Consider the following 21,763-nt stretch of genomic DNA (forward strand, 5'->3'; position numbering starts at 1 on the left):
TGTTATATATCCCTGGGGTATTTTACTGTGTTATGTATCCCTGGGGTATATTACTGTGTTATATATCCCTGGGGTATATTACTGTGTTATATATCCCTGGGGTATATTACTGTGTTATGTATCCCTGGGGTATATTACTGTGTTATGTATCCCTGGGGTATATTACTGTGTTATATATCCCTGGGGTATATCGTTGTGTTATGTATCTCTGTTATAGTGCTGTGTTATGTATACCTAGTATATTGATGTATTATATATCGCTGGGGTATATCGCTGATTTATATACATATCCCTGGTAAATATTTATAGATGTGGATGAATGTAAGATTGATAATGGAGGTTGTGAAGCCAGGTGTATCAATATCCCGGGTTCTTACAAATGTTCCTGTCCTGCTTTCGGAGAAGTTCTTGCAGACGACAAAAGATCCTGTCATAGTGAGTTTCTTAACTTTGTTTTTTTTATGTTAAATTAAAGCCATATCGTGATCGAACCATTACAAGTAGAGCTGTTTGATCTTAATTTATTTGAATTTCATCCTTTAGCTGAGCTGTTGCTACTGGCCACTCTCATAGGTCAAGTGTTGATAGTTTGGGTGTTTAACTAAAACCAAGGGCCATCGGCAGCTCCACTATCACATCTCAAATTTACCCATGTTTTATACCCAGCAATAACACCACCCATATTATAAAAGCTTTGTCAATACTAAACATCCCAAACATTCTCAGCTTGGTTAATACTAAACATCATAAACATTCTCAGCTTGGTTAATACCAAACATCCAAACATTCTTAGCTTTGTTAATACTAAATATTCCAAACATTCTAAGCTTCAACTACACCATCTTTGTTAATGCTAGACATTCTCAGTATCACAGAAACAAAGAAACAAAACAAACCGCACCCAATATTGTCATCACCCCTCACACCAAATGTTCCTGGCTACAGAAGTACCAATCACCACCAGCTTCACGCACGTAACACTGTAAACATCGTCAAATATTTATCATCCAGTATTGTTACATTTCACCAATCGTTATCAAACATTCTCAGTAGCGCCAAAAAGACAAAAAAAACCCCACATTGCCACCACAACAATTCCCATTTACAGTCACACTAACCACCACCAACATCACCCACACAACACAGTCCGATATTAAACATTCAGTATCATCAATATTAGAGTTCTCCAGCTTAATAGTTATTAAACATTCTCAGCGTTATCACACATAACATTGCCATCATCCGTCACACCAAAGATTCCCTTTTTACCGCCATATTAACCACCACCAGTTTCACCCACACAGCACAGTAAACTTCATCCGGTACTTAAAATCCTTATGGGCTTTTCGAGCTACATCCATGCCAAATATCACCAGTTTAGTCAATGCTTGAGTCTTCCAGCTTAATCCTTACCAAACACTCTCAGCATCATCCCCCCCCCCCAAAAAAAAAAAACAAAAAGAAAAAACCAACCCCAAACAACATTTCCATCACCCACGCACCACAGATTCCCTGCAACATCCATACAAACGATTCCGAGCTTCATCCTTACGATTTCTAGTTACGTCCATACCATCAGCTTCGCCCACTCAACAATTTTAGTTTCATCCATATTTGGCATCTGTGTAACGCCGAAATGTATTATTTATTCTATTGTACATTATTTAGCCTGTGGCAATGATGAATTTTATAACAGAAGAAGGAAGAAGTGCATCAAATGTCCAGAAAATTCCCAAACGAAGTCGTCGTTAACTAGGACAGCTTTGTCACCTGAAGACTGTGAATGTAATCCGGGATTTGAAGGAAATCCTGCTATGGATGTACCGTGTGTTGGTAAGACGAATTAAATTGCAGCATGCTAATGGTCCCCGGAAAGCTGGGAATCTGAATAAGAGTAAAGCCACAATGTTGCTATCCGGGCATGTTCCTCCATAGTACACCGCCCGGTACCCCCCCCCCCCCCCCTCGTCTTATGAAGCCAGGTCGGGAAAGTAAGATGCTCAACCCCAATTTTATTTCATTTTTTGTTATCAAATTATGATTTGTATATACATGTAATATTTAATGTTAGCGAAACATCCACTGGCGGCCACTTTCATTCGTTAAAATTATCACGAAAAACATATCAGGCATTTCCGGTATTTCTGTGATATAGGATTGTGATCTATGAAGGCAATTTCAAGTTATCATGAATTTCCTGCGTATTTCAAGTTATCATGAATTTTCTGTGTATTTCAAGCTATCAGGAATTCCCTGTATTTTTTTGATATAAGATTTTGATCTGTAAAGGTAACTTCTAGTTATCAAGAATTTGCTGCATATTTCAAGTTATCATAAATTTGTAGTATATTTTAGTTATCGGAAATTTCCTGTGTATTTCATGTTATTGGGAATTTGTTTTACATTTCAGATATCAATGAATGTGAAAGGTATCAGGTTAAATGTGAATTTAGTTGCATTAATACAATAGGTGGCGCTCACTGTGAATGTCCCCGAGGTTTCTACTGGGATGCTGAAGACGAGATATGTAGAGGTACCTTTAACCTTTTTTTAAAACAAAAATGTGACCTAAATTAATTTGTTTTTACTTGATGCCAATTCCATAGAAGTAACTTGTGTGATATAGTTACAGTAGTTTGGTCGGGGTATGGGAGGATATTGGTAGGAGTTTGCATTAAAGGGATGGTTGGGGGTATTTATACTTTAGTGTTATAGTAGTGGGGGTGTTCGTAGGAGTTTCAACTAAAGGGGTGTGGGTATTTACACTTTATACTTTATTGTTTCAATGCATACTATTTATATATTTATATATATTCTTGTCGCACGTGTAATAAAGTTCGAGAGTTTGTGGTGCAGGACGGGGGTCTGGTAAGGGACAGCGTATAGTCGTCTAAAAACCGAGGTTCAGTGTATTCATTAGCGTGCACGTAAAAGAATCCTTGACAGTTGGAATTCGAATTAAGAGCAGGTCGTAGTGCCGCTGTCCGGACAAAATGCCCCAAATAGTACAATGTGTGGCGTATTACCGCAGTGGTGCAAACCAGTAGGACGTCAAACCCCATTTCATTTCATTTTGTAATAAATATATAATATTATATAAAAAAATTATGAAATTTAGGAAGGTTGGTTATGGTGATGCCCAACTGTTCTGTGTTGATAATAAGGATAAAGTTCTAGTATACAGACCAGTTTTACTGCTAGTTCAATTTGGTCTTATGTCTTCTCCAGTATTCTTGTTTTTTGACTAACTGTTATGACCGATTGTACCATAGTTGCTTTTTTGACTAACTGTTATGACCGATTGTACCATAGTTGCTTTTTTGATTAACTGTTATGACCGTTGTACCATAGTTGCTTTTTTGATTAACTGTTATGAACGGCTGTACTATATTTTTGTTTGACTAACGGTTGGGACTGACTGTACTATAGTTGTGTTTTTAACTAACGGCTGAGGCTGTCCTATAGTTGTGTTTTGTGACTGTTATGAACGACTGTACCATAGTTGTGGTTTTGACTAACTGTTATGGACGACTGTACTATATATATATATATTGTTTTTGACTAACGGTTGGGGCTGACTTTGCTATAGTTGTGTTTGTTTTTGACTAACTGTTATGACCGACTGTACTATAGTTGTATTTTAATCACAGACACGGACGAATGTTCAACCAACAACGGTGGTTGTAGTCATGATTGTATCAACTATGCTGCTTCCTACAGATGTGCTTGTCCTGGTGATGGATTTATGCTAGCTGATGACGATCATACTTGTCAAGGTAGGAATACTCTATATCTTTTTGACACGAATGACGACCAAACTTACCAAGGTAGATAACTTTGGATGAAAAGCAGTAACGGTTAACGTTAGCAAACTGAGTGTATATCTATGTGTTGTAGATATCACTGAATGTATATCTATGAATTTTACATATAAATGAGTGTATATCTATTTGTTGTAGATATAAATGAATGTATATCTATTAGTTTTGAATATAACACTAACAGAGTGTATATTCTATGAGTTTTACATATAAATGAGTGTATATCTATGTGTTGTAGATATAACTGAGTGTATATCTATGATTTTTAAATATAACAGAGTGTATATCTATGAGTTTTACATATAAATGAGTGTATATCTATGTGTTGTAGATATAGCTGAGTTACATATAAATGAGTGTATATCTATGTGTTGTAGATATAACTGAGTGTATATCTATGAGTTTTAAATATAACTGAGTGTATATCATTGCGTTTTACATATAAATGAGTGTATATCTATGTGTTGTAGATATAAATGTATAAATGAATGTATATCTATGAGTTTTAAATATAACTGAGGGTATATCTATGTGTTTTACATATAAATGAGTGTATATCTTTGTGTTGTAGATATAAATGAATCAATGAATGTATATCTATGAGTTTTAAATATAACTGAGGGTATATCTATGTGTTTTACATATAAATGAGTGTATATCTATGTGTTATTGTTTTAGATATAAATGAATGTACATCTGATCTAGTAACTTGTGATTATGGATGTGAGAATACAATCGGTGGATACCGTTGTATATGTCCTGCCGGATATCAACTCAACAATAAAACTAATCTATGTGACGGTAAATAATTTCACTTTCTTCTCTATACCTCTTCCTGTATTCTGCATCAACCATCAGTGAATCTCGATATTACAAAAATATCCTCGCCTTTCTCTACTCCTCTATTATGGAATTCATAGCCGTACAACAATACAACCGTTGGCTCCTTAAATGCATTTAAAGCTCAGCTAAAAACTTTCCGTAGTTCAATATAGAAAGCTAAACAAAATCAAAATATAAACTTCTGTTTTAGTATTATCGGGCTATATAAATATACGATTATTATGATTATTATTACATGGCAAATGATCGTTTTCAATTACCTGGTTGTTGTATAAATGTAGAACAACAAACCTCTGTTTCCTTCATTGCGTTCACAATGTCAACTGTTGTCAACTGCACTTCTTGTTCCGTTCATTTGAAAATTAGATAAGATATATTTTTAAAGATAAACACAACAGTTCTATTAAAAACAACTACTGTATTTTCAATCGGATCTACGATGATTCTACAACCACAATACAAGTAATAGTTGTCCAATAACTAAATGCCGTTTAAACAGTAGATATTTTGTTGTTATATAAGATCACAGGAATCTGACCTTCTATCCGTATATATATGCATACACCATGTCGTACCAGACAATAATATAATTAAAAAACTATATTGTCTGGTACGACATGGTGTATGCATATATATACGGATAGAAGGTCAGATTCCTGTGATAAGATATAAGAATATTTTGTTGTTGTATACGATATAAGAATATTTTGTTGTTGTATTAGATATAAATGAGTGTGAATGGGAAGATCCACCTTGTAACCAGTCGTGTACCAACATACCAGGTTCATATCTGTGTAATTGTGATAGTGCTGGATTTAAACTTTCCTGGGATAACAGTGCTTGTATTGGTGAGTATATAGTCACTACCCTATCCTGGGATAACAGTGCTTGTATTGGTGAGTTGTCTCTACCGAATCCTGAAATGACAGTGCTTGTATGGTAAGTAGTCTCTTCTCTATCCTAGGGTAACAGTGATTGTATTGGTGAGTACCCTGGGATACAGTGCTTGTTTTGGTGAGTAGTCGCTATCCTATCCTAGGATAACAGTGCTTGTATTGGTGAGTAGTCTCTACCCGCGGATAACAGTGCTTGTATAGGCGAGTAGTCTCAATCCTGGGATAACAGTGCCTGTATTGGTAAGTAGTTTCTACCCTATCCGAGGATAACAATGCGCATATTGGCGAGTATCCTAGGATGACAGTGCTTGTATTGGTGAGTAGTTGCCATCCTTGGATAACTATGTCTGTATTGGAGAGTAGTCTCTATCCTTTGATAACAGTGTTTGTATTGATAAGTATCCCCTTCCTTTTCCTAGGCTAATAGTGCTTGTATAGGCGAGTAGTCTATCCTATCCTGGGATAACTGTGCTTGTATAGGCGAGTAGTCTATCCTATCCTGGGATAACTGTGCTCTTTATTGGTGAGTAGATGCTACACTATCCTTAGATAACAGTAGTAGTAGCTACCCTGGGATAACAGTGCATGTACTGGTGAGTAGTCGATATCCTATCATTTTGTTCCATATTTTAATCTTTTGTCCATCAGAACATGACCTCAGTTGTGTAGCTTGAGTTTGCCATCGCCCTGTCCTTCACCGCCTCCGCCCCGTGAGGTCCATGAGTTTGCATCCGTCCCAGACATGGAGCAGTGTCTAGTCGCTCGTATGGGACGAAAAACCGAGATCCTGTGTACACATAAAGACAAAGTTTCCCCTATAGCACACTGTATGACGTACGCTCGTATTCATTATCCCAGTCGGTGCAGACAAGTTGGATGTTAAACACTATTTCATGTCATAGATTTTTCCTCGCATTATGAAGGAACGTGTATCTAGTGGTGTTGTCTGTTTTATCTATGGTTTGATATACAGTTGTCTATTATTACAGATATTAACGAGTGTATGGAAGGAGAGAATCCGTGTGGCGAGAGTTGTCAGAATACTATAGGATCGTTTAAATGTGAGTGTAATAAGAATGGTTACTCGTCCAGTAGTGATGGCTTGACGTGTGCAGGTGAGATGAATATTTATTTCTCGACAGGGTAATACATATATTGGATAATAATACGTCCATTTATGTCGCGCTAATTCCACATAGTAGTCGTGCTTATAGCGTAACACAAAACACAAATACTTTCCAAATAAATACGTTTTCAGCCTGGCTATAAAGGAGTGTAATGCTGGACAGAAACTAATTCTTCAGCTAGCGGGTGCCATATATTAGCAGCAACAGCATCAAAAGAGCAAGTTCAAAAAGGAGCCAGTTTATATTTTGGGACAGCAAAGATGTTCTTAGTACTAGATCTTTATGATGGCATATAAGGTACAGCTCACAGATAAATCCATATGCATATAAAACATAACACAAGGTTTTAAAGTTTAAAATTAGTTATAAACTATGCATATAAATATTTAGAATCGAAAAATGAAATGATACGTGTCTATATAAAAATAGAAAATACATCCAGGTAAAAAAAAACGAAAAAAAAACAATCACCACTTTACATCATTATGATACGCCAAATCATAAGCTAGCTGCCTGCCCTTATCAGGCTTCATCATATGCTATAATGTATATACATCAATATGAGAATTGCTAAACATATAGGTTGTTTTGGTTTTTTAAAACAAACCCAAATATAAATTATACACTAACAATGTGTGAATTGGCTAAGAACTGTTAAACGACTCTTTTTTTTTTGTTTGACCACCAACTGATCACAAGTGATACTCATCTACTCATATTATATTAAAATTTTTGATAAAAATCGACAGAATAATACAAAAGATGAAATGACTGTTGACCAGCCATATTAGAACTGTGGCGTGATATAAAAACAACATGTGCAATTGTCTAAGGAACCATCTGCCAAACCTTAGACTTTCATCGAAACGTCGAACGAAAAAAAATACTAATACCATTTAACAGTTCTTGGCTAATTCACACATTATTAGTGTATAATTTGTAGTGACTTATATCTTGCACTAGACATGCTTACCACCCTCACTAGAACATCTGATGTCACTTATCAGTTGAGATATTCACACAACTGATACATTTCCGTTTTGCTTTTATATTCAATGATTTCAATAATGCTCACTGACGATATTCCTAATATTTTTGCTTTATCCACTCGTAATGCTTTCCATGTACATACATACTGACGATTGTGAATTAGCTTTATATGCATTATGTAAGAGCTAAATCTGTTCATAAGATGGTCTGATATGAAGACAATAATAACACTATACTTGTTGGTAGGAAAAGTTTGTTTCAACCCGGGGGTCCCGGTGGCTAAGTTGGTCAGACGCTGGCTCGCTAGCCTGGAGGTCGAGTGTTCGATCCCTGCATTGGCCGAAAAGGTTCATCCAGATTTTCCGTCGTGGCTCTCCCTTGTCAGTGATGCAGGGCGGAGGGCCTGACAAGGACAGCTGTCTAGTCATTTGAATGGGACGAAAAACTGAGGTCCCGTGTACACATTGGCGTGCACGTAAAAGATCCCCCTGACAGTTGGAATTCGACGTAAGAGTAGGCCGTAGTGCCACTGTCCGGGCAAAATTTCCCTCATAGCACACTGTATGGTGTATGCCCGTCTTCATTAGCCCAGTTCGGAGACATCTGTCTAATCGTTCGGATGGGACGAAAAACCGAGGTCTCGTGTACACATTGGCGTGCACGTAAAAGTTAACTTGACAGTTGGAGAGAGAGAGAGAAATGGGGTTTAACGTCCACGCGACACAAACTAGGTCATTTCGGGACTAACATATGGTTTAATTTTATTTCAATAATTCGCTTGCGCGTAGGGGTCTTTAGCAGTGTGAGGAAACCGGAGGACCCGGAGAAAACCCACGAGGTTGGACAGTCGACCCTACTCCTTGTCACGTACAACCGGGGATTCGAAACCACGCCAGTTGACTCAATGACAGGTCGTATGATACAGCACGCACGTGCTAACCATTCGACCATCCAACCCCCCTTGACAATTGGAATTCGATATAAGAGTAAGCCGTAGTGCCGCTATCCGGGCAAATTTCCCTCATAGCACACTGTAAGTCCGTCTTCATTAGCCCAGTTCGGAGCAGAACAGTAGGACGTTAAAACCCATTTTTTTGTTTCAACCCAATTAATCTATCCGTTTCAGGCTTAACACTATTAGTGAAAACAGAAGATCAGTTTAGTAAATATATTATTCATTTACATCGGGAACAGGAATATACATACACATGAACATAAACACATGACTGTATTACGCCATGGCAGCGGTTGAACTCCGGTGAGTGCATAAATTTGGCTTTGCTCGTCAGTGCTCCTCTAACCAAATCTCCTTTTACTATCAGTAAACTCATCGTTATATAGCGTCTAACAACAGGGAATGTGATACAAACGGGATACGAACGTCTTATAAGGAATTATGGGTCTTAAAATACAAAGTCATCATTATATATGGAGTTGTTTATTACCACATGTCATTGTATGATTAGCTGACCACTGCGTATTTCATTAAAGAAACGGCCAGGTTGTACACAGATCCAATCTGAATAAAACACAGATCCTATTTCGTTTCGTTTTTAAAGTTCAAAATTTCGTTTTACTACTCTAGGATCTGGAAGAGTTGTTACCATAGAAGTGTTCTGAGGTATTAGCCAATGAAACGGTCTGTTACGGCGAGCTTTAGGCGTGTTTTGCACGGAACTGTGGGTAATCCACTAGTAACACTAATGCTGATTGGTTAATAAAATGTCTGACGTCATAGGCTCACTTGCCGCTCGTTTGACCTCTGACGTGACCTATCACTACAACCGGTCAGTAGCACTCGGGATCAAATTGCTGGTCAAACGAAAAAAAAAAAAAAAAAAAAAAAAAAAATATACGTTTAAAGTTACAATTCCATATTTTCTAAGAAAGTCAAAACATCATTATTTCTATGTCTTTTGCTTAATAGGTTGTCAACTCACTATTATGCTATTGAGGATTTTCTGGGATTTATATTTTTCGTGTTTCGATGCAAACAAATTTGACTTAGTTTTTGGTGTTCAAATTTGTTTACAGAGCATATCTCATAAACCATTCAAGAAATCTTCATGAAACTTTCTACAAACATTAACCTATTATATTAGTTGTGCCTTTTGCTAATTTAAAATTTCTGGGATTTAATCAATTTTGTGTTCCATGGAAACAATTTTGACTTATTAGCTTATTAGGAATTTGTCGGATTTAATAATTTTTGCGTTGCCATGGAAAAAAATTCTCTGTTGACTGATTTTTACTACACATTTGAATTATTTTTTGGTATATAATTATTATTCTAGAGCATATCTCAGAAACTGTTCAAGATACCTTTATAACACTTTTACATTCATCAACCTATTATTTTATTTTTTGATGACCTTCCTTCTGTCCAGATTTTATTTTTAAAGCATATTTCATTATCTGTTCAGAGAAATCTTTTTAAAACTTTATACAAACATCAAACTATTAAAGTATTTTATTTTCTGATGTATAAGCTTAATGTTTAACATACAGCAGTTGATTGGGGTAGGCAAAGGTTGTTGTGCAAACCTTACAGGGAGTAGCGACTGTGCCTTGCACAGCTACTATGATCAGAGTATGAATCTTCTGGCTAGTCCCATTGATATTCCAAGAAGTTGTTTTTCCTTATGCCTTCCAAACAAGTTCAAGGGCGCGGGATGGTGATGACTAGTCATCTTGTTATTATTATTATCCACTCGAAATGGATGATTATGCCCATCTTCGTTAGCCCAGTTGATGCAGAAAAGTAGGACGTTAAATCCAATTTCATTTCATTTCATCGACCCCGCATTTGCCTAACCTCGTGGGTTTTCTATTCCAGACATCAATGAATGTGAATACAACCATACTACAGTCTGTGATCACCTTTGTACCAATCTACCAGGAAGTTATAAATGTTCTTGTCACCCTGGTTACCGCAAACATGGCGCCACCAAATGTGCACGTACGTTTATACATATTGTTTACTGTTATGTTTTTTAAGGTCACGATAGCGTGAAAGTTATGTTTCAGCCTGCCTTATCGTTTCGATGTCCCTTAAAGATTGTTATAGCTTGAATGTTATGTTTCAACGTGCCATAAAGATTATACTGGTTTGAATGTCATGTTTTAGCCTGTCCTAAAGATAATTATAGTTTGAATGTCATATTTCAGCCCGCCCTTGAGATTTTCATAGTTTGAATGTCATATTTCAGCCTGTCCTAAAGATTATTATAGCGTGAATGTTATGTTTCAAAGTGCCTTAAAGATTATTTTAGTTTGAATGTGATGTTTTAGCCTGTCATAAAGATTATTATCGGTTGAATGTTATGTTTCAACGTGCCCTATAGTTTAATTTAGTTTGATTGTTAAGTTTCAATGTGCCCTCAAGTTTATTATACTTTGAATGTGATGTTTCAGTGTGCCCTAAAGGTTATTATAGTATGAATTTTTATAGTATGAATTTTATGTTTTTTATAGTTTGAATGTTATGTTTCAGCCTGCCCTAAAGGTTATTATCGTGGTGTTCGGGATAAAGTATGTAAGAGTTGTCCTACCCACGCGACAACAGCCGAAGAAGGGGCGATATCACTTGTAGAATGTCTGTGTAAACCAGGATTTAAGGGAGATCCCAGTAGACAGTTAAAATGTAAAGGTAATGAACAGTCTAATTATTAATTAGACATTAAATAACCTATCCAGACCATATTCAGCTCTCGATGGCATCGCTAGCCTGTGATATTTACTTGTTTAGAACCCGGTCTGCTGCTTCTGATTAAATCAGAAATTGGATTTTATCGTACCGACTTTAGTAATGATGATCGAGGCTAGCCCCAAAATTCAATCGGTAAATACTCGGTTCAGGGTGGATCAATTTGACTGAAATTTTCAGCAAATTCCCGTTACATTATTTAGTTTTTAAGTATTATAGTGAGAACTAACAGCTCTTTATCTAATCTCCCATTATGTATCTTTAACATTTACCGACTACTCTTCACTTTCTGACAAGGGAAAATGTATAGTCATTCGGGTGGGAAGAAAACCCGAGGTCCCATGTACACAGTGGCATGTAGTAAACGAACTCATGGCAGTTGGAATTTCCCCTATAACACACAGTATGCCGTACATGACCGTTTTAATTAGCACCAGAATAGGACGTTAAACTCCATTTCTTCTTTGTTTTTGTTTGTTCATTCTTCGATTGTTTCTTCCACTACATCTCGATCTAAAAACCCAGGGCTTTAATTACATAAACTTTTAAGAATTTAGCCCGTTCATTGGCCAAGGGCTAAAATGTGTACTAAAATTCTAAATCTCAACCACTGAAATAGCCGCACCCTTAAAGTATTTTAGTTAAAGTTTGTGTGACTAAGGCTCCAGTTGATTGATAGGGCTCTGATCAATAGACAGATTATCGCTCTTGGTACAGAACATGGTGTGATTAGGATTATCTTTGAAATTTCAAATTCAAAGATACTATTATGTTAACGTCGCAATTCACAAACACAATTTGAATAATTCTTCAAGTGTTTATTGGGAATACACCATGTAGTGGACCAAACCTCCCCAAACGCCATGAAGTGGACTAGCTATGGGAAAGTTTAATCGACTACATGGCGTATGGGGAAGTTTGGACCACTGCATGGCGTATAGGGAAGTTCCCGATCAAACGATAATAAAAGACTTTGACAGATTTAGTCTCACAATAACGATACTGATGTTGCTGGTTTAATATTTCAGATATTAATGAATGTACGGAAGAAGACAATTATGGATGTTCACATAGATGTACCAATGCTATAGGCAGTGCATACTGTGGTTGTAAAGAAGGCTTTCGTCTAGATTCAGATCATAAAACTTGTATTGGTAAGTCAACACTTCAACGATTCTAACCAGATAAACAGACTAGCGGTAGCCCTATTACAATAGGACTGTATCCTGGGGTGGGCGGGGATAGTTTGATACGTGCGCATTACATTACAAGGTCTGGCATTGAGTCATATGGCGTGGTTTAGATACTCCACCTGTACATTACAAGGAGTAGGGTCGCCTGTCTATCCTTGTGGGGTGGGTCTTCTCAGAGCCCCACCCCCCTCTCTCACACACACACTACTCACAAATTATTTAAATTAGATTAAACCATACGTTTGTGCCAAGTGGATGTTAAACGCCATTACTCTATATCTCTATCCGGCATAATGAAGACGGGTATGCATCATAAAGTGTTCTATGAGGTATGAGGGACATTGTGCCCAGGTGGAGGTGCCAGGGCCGGTTCATATTTCCGTTTCTGGAGATCTTTGACGTGTTTCCAATACTATACCCAATGACAACCGAACCAGACTATAAGCCTCTATTTCTGAGATAAAACATAGGATTTTTTATGATGAATCAATCAGCAGAATATGATTGGAAAATTGAACCACAATTACACCTGGTTGTTTATCAGATTGTATTTATATGTTTCAGATGTTGATGAATGTAAAATTAACAATGGCGGCTGTCAACAGATCTGTTATAATACACCAGGTTCATTCGGCTGTGATTGTAGAACACCTCATTATAGTCTGGCGAGAAACGGCAAGAGTTGTAGGGGTGTGTACACTATATAGCCTGACTAGTAACGAGACTTGTAATGGCAGGGATATATCGAATTTTGTCAATGGTTCTTTTACGTGCACGCCCATATGTACTTATCTACACGGAACCTTGGTATTCGTCCCATCAGAATGACTGTAAGCTGTCCATTGCCATGCTCTCCATTTCGCATCACTGACAAGGAGGCACCGCACCCGAAAATCCCGATAAACCCCGACGAACTTTGTCGGTCGACAAAGGGATGGACCACGGAACCTCTAGGTTAGCTAGCCAACGTCTTACCCAGTGAGCCCCCGTGGCTCTCGAGTTGTAACGACAAGGATATACAAGAACTGTAGAACTATGTAGATGGTAACTACATTATCTGTAGAGGTAAGGGGCCACAGAGGTACAGCATTTTATTCAAAGACAAACGGATTCGGCGGTAAGACACAATGGGGGTTAAGGTCTTACTTTTATGACCACACTAGAGGTATAATTACCGTAGATGTAATATGCAATAAATTGTTATTGTTTATTCCGAATGTAACGAGTGTTTGAATAACTGTTATAATGAATGCAATAAATTGTATATCTGTTTATTCCAGATGTAAACGAGTGTTTGAATAACAAACATACCTGTTCACACCAATGTGTGAATATACGAGATGGCTATCGATGCGCATGTCATACGGGTTATGGGCTAGAATACGACAATAAAACATGTTCGGGTAGGTGGATTATTTATTTTTGTAATCAAACGTAGACCGAATATCTATCATACTTGCAGTCTTTAATTAGTTATAAATCTGAAGTGACTTTATAATATAACTGTGTGTCTGATACACCGACTTCCTGATACGCTGTCTTTAGAACGCCTTTCAATGGTTAGTAAACTGAGGACAAATGATAACGCCATTGACTGGTTGATAAATTGACGTTACATGATGTTATAACGTCATTGACTGGTTGATATATTGACGTTACATGATGTTATAACGTCATTGGCAGGTTGATATAAATACTTTACATGATTTTATAACGTCATTGACTGGTTGATATATTGACGTTACATGATGTTATAACGTTATTGAATGGTTGATATATTGACGTTACATGATGTTATAACGTCATTGACAGGTTGATATAATGACGTTACATGACGTTACATAACGTCATTGACTGGTTGATATCAAAGCCGTATTGGTTGATATATTGACGTTACATGATGTTATAACATCATTGACTGGTTGATATCAAAGCCGTATATATATAGATACATGATGTTAATAGCTGTTTGACTGGCCGATACAATAGATACTATGTATAATATATTACAGATATTGATGAATGTGAACGTGATAATGGGCGATGCAGTGATAAATGTGTAAATACTTTAGGGTCATATACATGTGAATGTACACAGACAGGTTTAACCTTATATGGTGATGGTAAACAATGTGTTGGTAAGAATTAAATATATTCATTTAATCAAAATTATCCAATTTGATTGATTAGAATCAAAATGTTTGACATGATAAATGTTTTGATGTTTGACTCTAGATAGAGATAAATGCGTCGATATTTGACTCTAGGTAGAAATAAATCTGTTTAAAATCAATAAATCTATTTATAATATTTGACTCTAGATAGAAATGAATGCTTAGAAGATAATCCTTGTCAAGATAAATGTGAGAATACACACGGTTCATATAGATGTGTATGTAGTAATGGTAATTATAACCTATCAGCTGATTCACATACATGCAGTGGTAAGATTATTTATTTATTTATTTATTTATTTATTTATTTATCATTGTAGTGATTTATTTATTTTATTAAACAATATTTTTGATAGTATGTTAAAGAAATGAAATGAAATGAAATGGGGTTTAACGTCCTGCTGTTCTGCTCTTATGCTGGGCTAATGAAGACAGGCATACGCAATACAGTGTGCTATGAGGGAAGTTTAGCCCGGACAGCGGCACTATCGCCTACTCTTATATCGAATTCCAACTGCCAAGGGATCTTTTAAGTGCATTCCAATGTATACACGGGATCTCGGTTTTTTCGTCTCATCCGAAGGACTAGACCGCTGTCCTTGTCAGGCCCTCCGTCCTGCATCACTGACAAGCATGTTAAAGAACCGCTGACAGTTGGTAATAGAATAAGTGTAGGCTGTAGCGCAAAATGTTTCCCCTTCCACACCGCACACTGCACGATACATCCTGTCTGGGGGACACCCGTGTTCGATCCTGTGCTGGCCGAGAAAGTTCATCTTGATTTTCCGGCGTGGTCCCCGCTTGTCATTGGTGCAGGACAAGGACCTGGCTATGGACAACGTATAGTTGTTCGGATGGGACGAACACACGAGATAGCGTGTACGTAGAATAACGCTTGGCCGTCGTGCCCTATTTTCCTCATAGGTCACTTTATGGCGTCTGCCCTCTGCATTAGCCGCCCAGCCAAAGCAGCACATTAGGACTTTTAGCGCCATCTGATTTCATTTCATATTATATTTGTTGCTGTATATTGTAGATTTAGATGAGTGTGCGTCTAATTTTACCAACGCCTGTGATCAGGTGTGTATCAATCTACCAGGATCGTATAGATGTAGCTGTCACGCTGGGTATTACAGGGCTGGATCAGCATGTGTAGGTAAGATGTAGTTGTCACGCTGGGTATTACAGGGTGTAGTTAAGATGTAGTTGTCATGCTGACTATTACGGGGCTCGATCAATTTTTGTAGGTAGGTAAGATGTAGTTGTCACGCTGGTTATTACAGGGTGTAGTTAAAATGTAGTTGTCACGCTGGGTATTAAAGGGTGTAGGTAAGATGTAGTTAACAAGCTGTGTATTACAGGGCTGGGGCAGCTTGTGCAGGGAAGATGTTTCGCACACTGTTTATTACAGGGCTGGATCAGCTTGTGTTTTATCATTTCAACATCAGGCACTGACTGACTCAGATTGCCATTTGAAATGGGATCTGATTAACTAATATGTTCATTTCTCGGGGCTAGACATCCCCTTCCGTCCGTCGAGAGTAATGTCACGCTGATTATTGCAGGGCCAATTCAGCTTGTGTAGGTAAAATACCTCAAACAGCAAAGTGGTCATCTGGGGCGATCGTGTCGACAAGAGCATTGTATGGCAATTAGCCTTTGTCTGGCTTGATAACGAAATGAAATAAAATGAAATGAGGTTTAACGTCATACTTTTCTGTTCCGACTGGGCTAATGAAAACGGAACTTGATAGCAATACGAGGATACTTGTCGAAACGTCGTTCTTATATAATAAAACTAGTGATTGTTTCCCATAAGAATTTGCTCTGTTAATGACTTATCGAGGGTGATATCGTAGACTAGACAAATATGTTAAGGATTCAGACTTGTTTTTATTAAATTCGTAGTTCAGATATTATTTCTTAGCCAATGAAAAAGCTTCATTCTGAAAGTTTAAATATTAGTGAATATTCTTAACAGCAATATAGCCCCCCCCCCCCCGTACTGGGACCCTACCGCCACAAACAGGAAAAAACATGTAAATGGTTGATATAATCATTTAACAAATATTTGTAGGTTAGTTCAGTATAGAATAGTATTTATTTATTGGTATACATAGATTATCATGGGACCCCTCATGCCGTGGGACCCCGGGTGGGCAACTGCCCAGTGTGCCAATGCGTTAAAACAGCCTTGCAGCGAAGGCCAGGCATACATTGTTATTTTACTTATTAATTTCAGCGTGTCGGAAGAATACGTACCGTGACTCATCAATGCTTATAACATCATGTGAACGATGTCCACCCAGAACAGAAACTGAGGGAACAGCAGCTACTAGTTTATTAGAATGTAAATGTCCGAAAGGTTTTGAACGTAAAACACCAAAAAGCCAAGTTTGTACTGGTATAGTATACTTTTATTTTATATTTATTTCTAAAGTACGTGATATGCCTAAATGATCACAATAAAAGTTGTACTGTACTTACGAAAACATCAATTAATCAAGATCTTAAACGCCCACAATCTATTTTAAGAAAATACTTTTTCTGGCTCTGAAAATCAAACTTTATGCGAGCCAAAATAATTTTCGTCATTAATGAACTTATAATCAGATTGATAAATAGGTGTATTGCTTTGGAAATTCTAACAGTTGAAGTTCCTACAAAATTCCGAATCATGCCGATTGTTATCTCTCAATAACGTCACTATCTATAGACAAACATTATTTTGATAGCTAACCAGTGTTTATTTATCTATTATAGATATAGATGAATGCAGTATATATTATACATGCATGTAGTATATATTATAGATATAGATGAATGTAGTATAATTATAGATATAGATATATATTGTAGATATAGATGAATGCAGTATATATTGTATATATTATAGATATAGATGAATGTAGTAAAGAGAATAAGAATATAAGTGGTTGTTCCCATTCCTGTTATAATTTACCGGGTAGATATTTTTGTTCGTGTCCACGTGGTGCCAGATTACAAACAGACAGAAAAACATGTTACGGTAGGACCATTAAACTGTGCACTATAAGAAAAATGTGTTTGATATCAATCATTGGAAAATGATGCCACATTTGACATAAACAATTGCATCACAGAACCCAAGCAGAACTACGACGTTCTTTAACTGACGCCATCTCGTTTATTAAAGCTGTTCTTAAGGTGCTCTATATACTACTACTGATGGGATGTAAATATTATATGCCTTGAAATTATATGGGATGGAAGTGGGGAATAATTAATGTGTCCTGTGACTATTTGCATTCCGGGATCAGACAATTTTCCCCAGATCGGTGTTTAATGATGCCTCTCAGTGATTCAAATCCTGACATCCAATTCATAAACCTGAACACAAGCAATTATTTGGGTTATGCTACAAACGCGCCCTTAATCGGTAGTTAAACTATAATTTCCCCAAACCCCCCATCCCCTTCCCCAAACCCCCCATCCCCTTGTCGGTAGTTAAACCAATCTGATTAAAATAAAGATCTATATTTCGTTTCGTTTTTTTATACTTTCGGTGGTCTACACTAGTGTAGTAACCAATCTGATTAAAATAAAGATCTATATTTCGTTTCGTTTTTTTTTATACTTTCGGTGGCCTACACTAGTGTAGTACAGACAAATAAAACGAAATTTTAAACTATAAAAAACGAAACATACTAAGATCTGTGTTTTAATCAGATTGTAGTTGAACCATATTTTCAAAACCCCTTTCCCCAAATCAACTACCCGCTTCCCCCAAGCCTAATTTCTAAATGAAAATCAGAGTTTTTGTTTTATTAATATCATAAACAATCACACGCCGTCCGATATTATTTGGATTTGCCAAACACCAATGACATAAAAGTTTAGCATGTTTTCTTTTTATAATATAAGTGATATACGATGTTCCTTTTTTGCATATATAACTACAGGCAGCAACAACTGTAAACCCTTGGAAAAACCTAAAAAAGGAATTGTATGGCCACCAGCATGTCTCGGGGTCGGTATAAAAAAACTAACACCGGGTGTCGCCTGTTCTTTTAGATGTCACCATGGATACAGGCTAACCGGAAGTCGCATTAGGACTTGCGCAGCAAATGGGCAATTTTCTGGTTCTTCGAGCACATGTAAAGGTAAGTGGTCATTACCCAGGAGTTCACAGTTTCGGTCGATTTTCATGGAGAACGCTATGTGGATTAGGGCAAGGTTAGGCTAGATCTAGGGTTAGGGCCAGCCCTGTTTATATCTCGAAACCTTGACGAAATCTGCTGTCCTAACCCTTACCCTAACCCACAATCTGCATATGACGCCATATGTGTTAGATTTTGCTAGATTGTCTCCGAGCGAGAGAGAGAGAGAGAGAGAGAGTTTAACGTCTACTCGACACAAACTAGGTCATTTCGGGACTAACACATGGTTCAATTTTATTTCAATAATTCGCTTGCGCGTAGGGGGAGGAAACCGGAGGACCCGGAGAAAACCCATGAGGTTTGACAGGCGACCCTACTCCTTGTCACGTACAACCGGGGAATCGAAACCCCGCCAGTTGACTCAATGACAGACCGTATGATACAGCGAGCGCGTGCTAACCATTCGGCCATCCAACCTCCCAGATCGTCTCCGATCTAACGTTCTCCGATTTTCCAGCGCTGTTACCGCATGTATGTGGCAGGACTGAGGGCCTAGCAATCATAGCGTCTAGTCGTACGGAAAACCGACGTCCCATGTACAAGATGGCGTGAACAGTTGAAATTCGGAAAAAAATAGGCGGTAGCGCCGCTGCCCGCCGTGTGTTTGGCTGTTTAATTAGGACGTTAAACTTTATTTCATTTTATTTTATTTTATTTCATTGTCTCTTGTTATATTTAATGTTTCTATTTCACATTCATTTAAGTTATAAAGTGTCGTGGATTAAACTCCATAACTAATGGTAGATTACATCCGCCGAAATGTCGTCGTAAGTCTGTACCATTTGGTAAGAGATGTCGAGTTCGTTGTAATCCAGGTTATAAATTAGTTGGGCGAATTGGTACTAAATGCCGAGCGACTGGTAAATGGAGTCACAGATTGAGAACAAGCTGTGAACCAGGTAATATATATTCTTACAAACCTGTTCCAACTCGCAATAATATAAAAGTCGGGGTATGGTCGCTATTCGATACGACAATACTATCGGAAACCGATCAAAACAGCTAGGCTAATAAAACAAATATGATACATTCTCAGATAAATGTTATTGACAATCAAAAATGATGCTGGATAATGGAAAGAGGGGCCTATGTCGCCCCCAAACAAACCAGTTTATTTTTTCATGCAGAACTAAGGCGCTTTCCAGTATAAATAAGCCGGATTTATGTCGCTATTCGACATTCGACAGAGCAAAACTATCGATTACCAATAAAAAATAAATTGTGAAGCCTATGTTATTTTGCCGATTAGTGAATGAAACGGGTTAATTCTTTATGTTTGCCCATCCCCAATGTTATTGTTATAAATTTAAACACTGGCCATTATGCGTTTGGCAGTGTTTGATTAGAGAAACTGCTGTTTATTTCCTAATCTGTTTATTGCCTGTTTATTCCCCAACTTAAATTCCAAACCCCGAGCTCCCAAGATGAGAAATTACAACACTACTAAGAAACATCTTGAAAGTAAATAATGGAGGTCGGATTCAAATAGACATCGAACTATAATCTTCTTCTGTGTTTACAAACACCACGAAGGGGAATAAAAGTGAATATTTCTCACACTTCTCCTGTCCGAAAATGACACTTTCATTCGCAATGCATATTATTAGCTTTTTTAAATTCATAGTCCTTATTTCTTATTTATTCATTTGTATGCTAAAATTAACATTTGTATCTTGAAAGCAAGATTTGTTTTACAAATCAAACATTTGTCATATTAGATCTGTAAATTGTATATTTGTTTAATTTAATTGTATTTTAATACAAAGATAAAATTTATTTTAGAAAATCACCCCCCCCCCCAAAAAAAAAAAAAACAACAACCCTTTACATATCTAGAACAACGAATTTCCAAATACCAATCTTGCAAAGCCATTGTCAAAAAAACATTTCTCCAAATCCATCAAACCTCTATTTTAGGAGGTGCTAGTAGTATGCTGTCAAATCTAATATAGACTATAGACATATGACCTTGACCCAACCAATCTATTTATAGATCATAAGAATTAAGAACACTGAATAAAGAACTGTTTGGTGTTCCATAATGATGCAACTAATACACATGTTCTGACCTACATCCAATTGTCGATCCCAAATGTGTACATGCTGCCACGTGAGTGTTCCTGATACAGCGAATACAAATGATAACCCCAATCTATCTCCCAACATATTGTCTGTAAGATGAAGGCACAACAGCAAACGATGATTATTCTATTTTTTTTCTTTTCAGAAACAACATCAGTTTGAATATTTGAATTTGCCGGTGTATCAGATTATAGTGTATATAGTTATACTGTTTTATTTAACTTCTCGCTACATGTTGATCTTAGATCAGAATTAATTATATACCTGTACAGCAATTTAATTCCAACGTGCCGCCAAATTGTACTCAGGACCTTTGTTGTTTGTCCCACTCGAACGACTAATATAAAGTTTACTGACTGTCTCCTAGCTGTATTACATTACTGTTCTGCCCCCCGATATTCAGTAACACAATATGAATAGTATTGTTTTGTTTGAAGGGAGAGCGGGGATATAGGCCAAACCTATTCCCCAATCATATTCTGTTTGAATAAATATATAGTTTTAAAAAAAAAACAAAAAAAAAAACAACCCCCCCCCCCAAAAAAAAAACCCGCAAAAACAAAACAAATCAAAATAGTGTAGATTGTGAGCTTTATCAATTTTTCATCCACTAATAGCCAATGGACCCCCCACCCCACCCGTAACGAAACACCCATAAATTACGCTCATCCTATGATTCCAGCATCTTCGACACATATGTGTAGAACGTCAGAGAAATTTGTGTTTGATCGA

The 21,763-nt window shown here is 37.1% G+C and overlaps 1 protein-coding gene across 1 annotated transcript; it reads left to right on the plus strand.

Annotated features, from left to right (window-relative positions):
- The first annotated feature begins 5,542 nt into the window (after positions 1-5,542).
- Positions 5,543-21,392, plus strand: LOC126829467 (multiple epidermal growth factor-like domains protein 6). Its single transcript, XM_056102768.1, has 15 exons — positions 5,543-5,560; positions 6,550-6,675; positions 10,514-10,636; positions 11,171-11,326; positions 12,412-12,537; positions 13,141-13,266; positions 13,857-13,979; positions 14,589-14,714; positions 14,898-15,020; positions 15,787-15,906; positions 16,993-17,154; positions 17,647-17,778; positions 18,692-18,892; positions 19,654-19,848; positions 21,177-21,392. The coding sequence occupies exons 2-15, from the start codon at positions 6,564-6,566 to the stop codon at positions 21,191-21,193; spliced, it is 1,842 nt and encodes a 613-aa protein (XP_055958743.1). The 5' UTR covers positions 5,543-5,560; positions 6,550-6,563; the 3' UTR covers positions 21,194-21,392.
- Positions 21,393-21,763: the final 371 nt, after the last annotated feature.

Source organism: Patella vulgata, chromosome 8 (genome assembly GCF_932274485.2).
Source record: "Patella vulgata chromosome 8, xgPatVulg1.2, whole genome shotgun sequence".
Lineage (NCBI taxonomy): Eukaryota > Metazoa > Mollusca > Gastropoda > Patellidae > Patella > Patella vulgata.

Bases quoted from the DNA above. Each gene is read 5' to 3' on its own strand.
- LOC126829467 (XM_056102768.1), top strand. From the start codon at position 6,564: ATGGAAGGAGAGAATCCGTGTGGCGAGAGTTGTCAGAATACTATAGGA. The intron at 13,980-14,588 runs GTAGGTGGATTA...AATATATTACAG, and splicing joins CGACAATAAAACATGTTCGG to ATATTGATGAATGTGAACGT. The intron at 14,715-14,897 runs GTAAGAATTAAA...ATTTGACTCTAG, and splicing joins TGATGGTAAACAATGTGTTG to ATAGAAATGAATGCTTAGAA.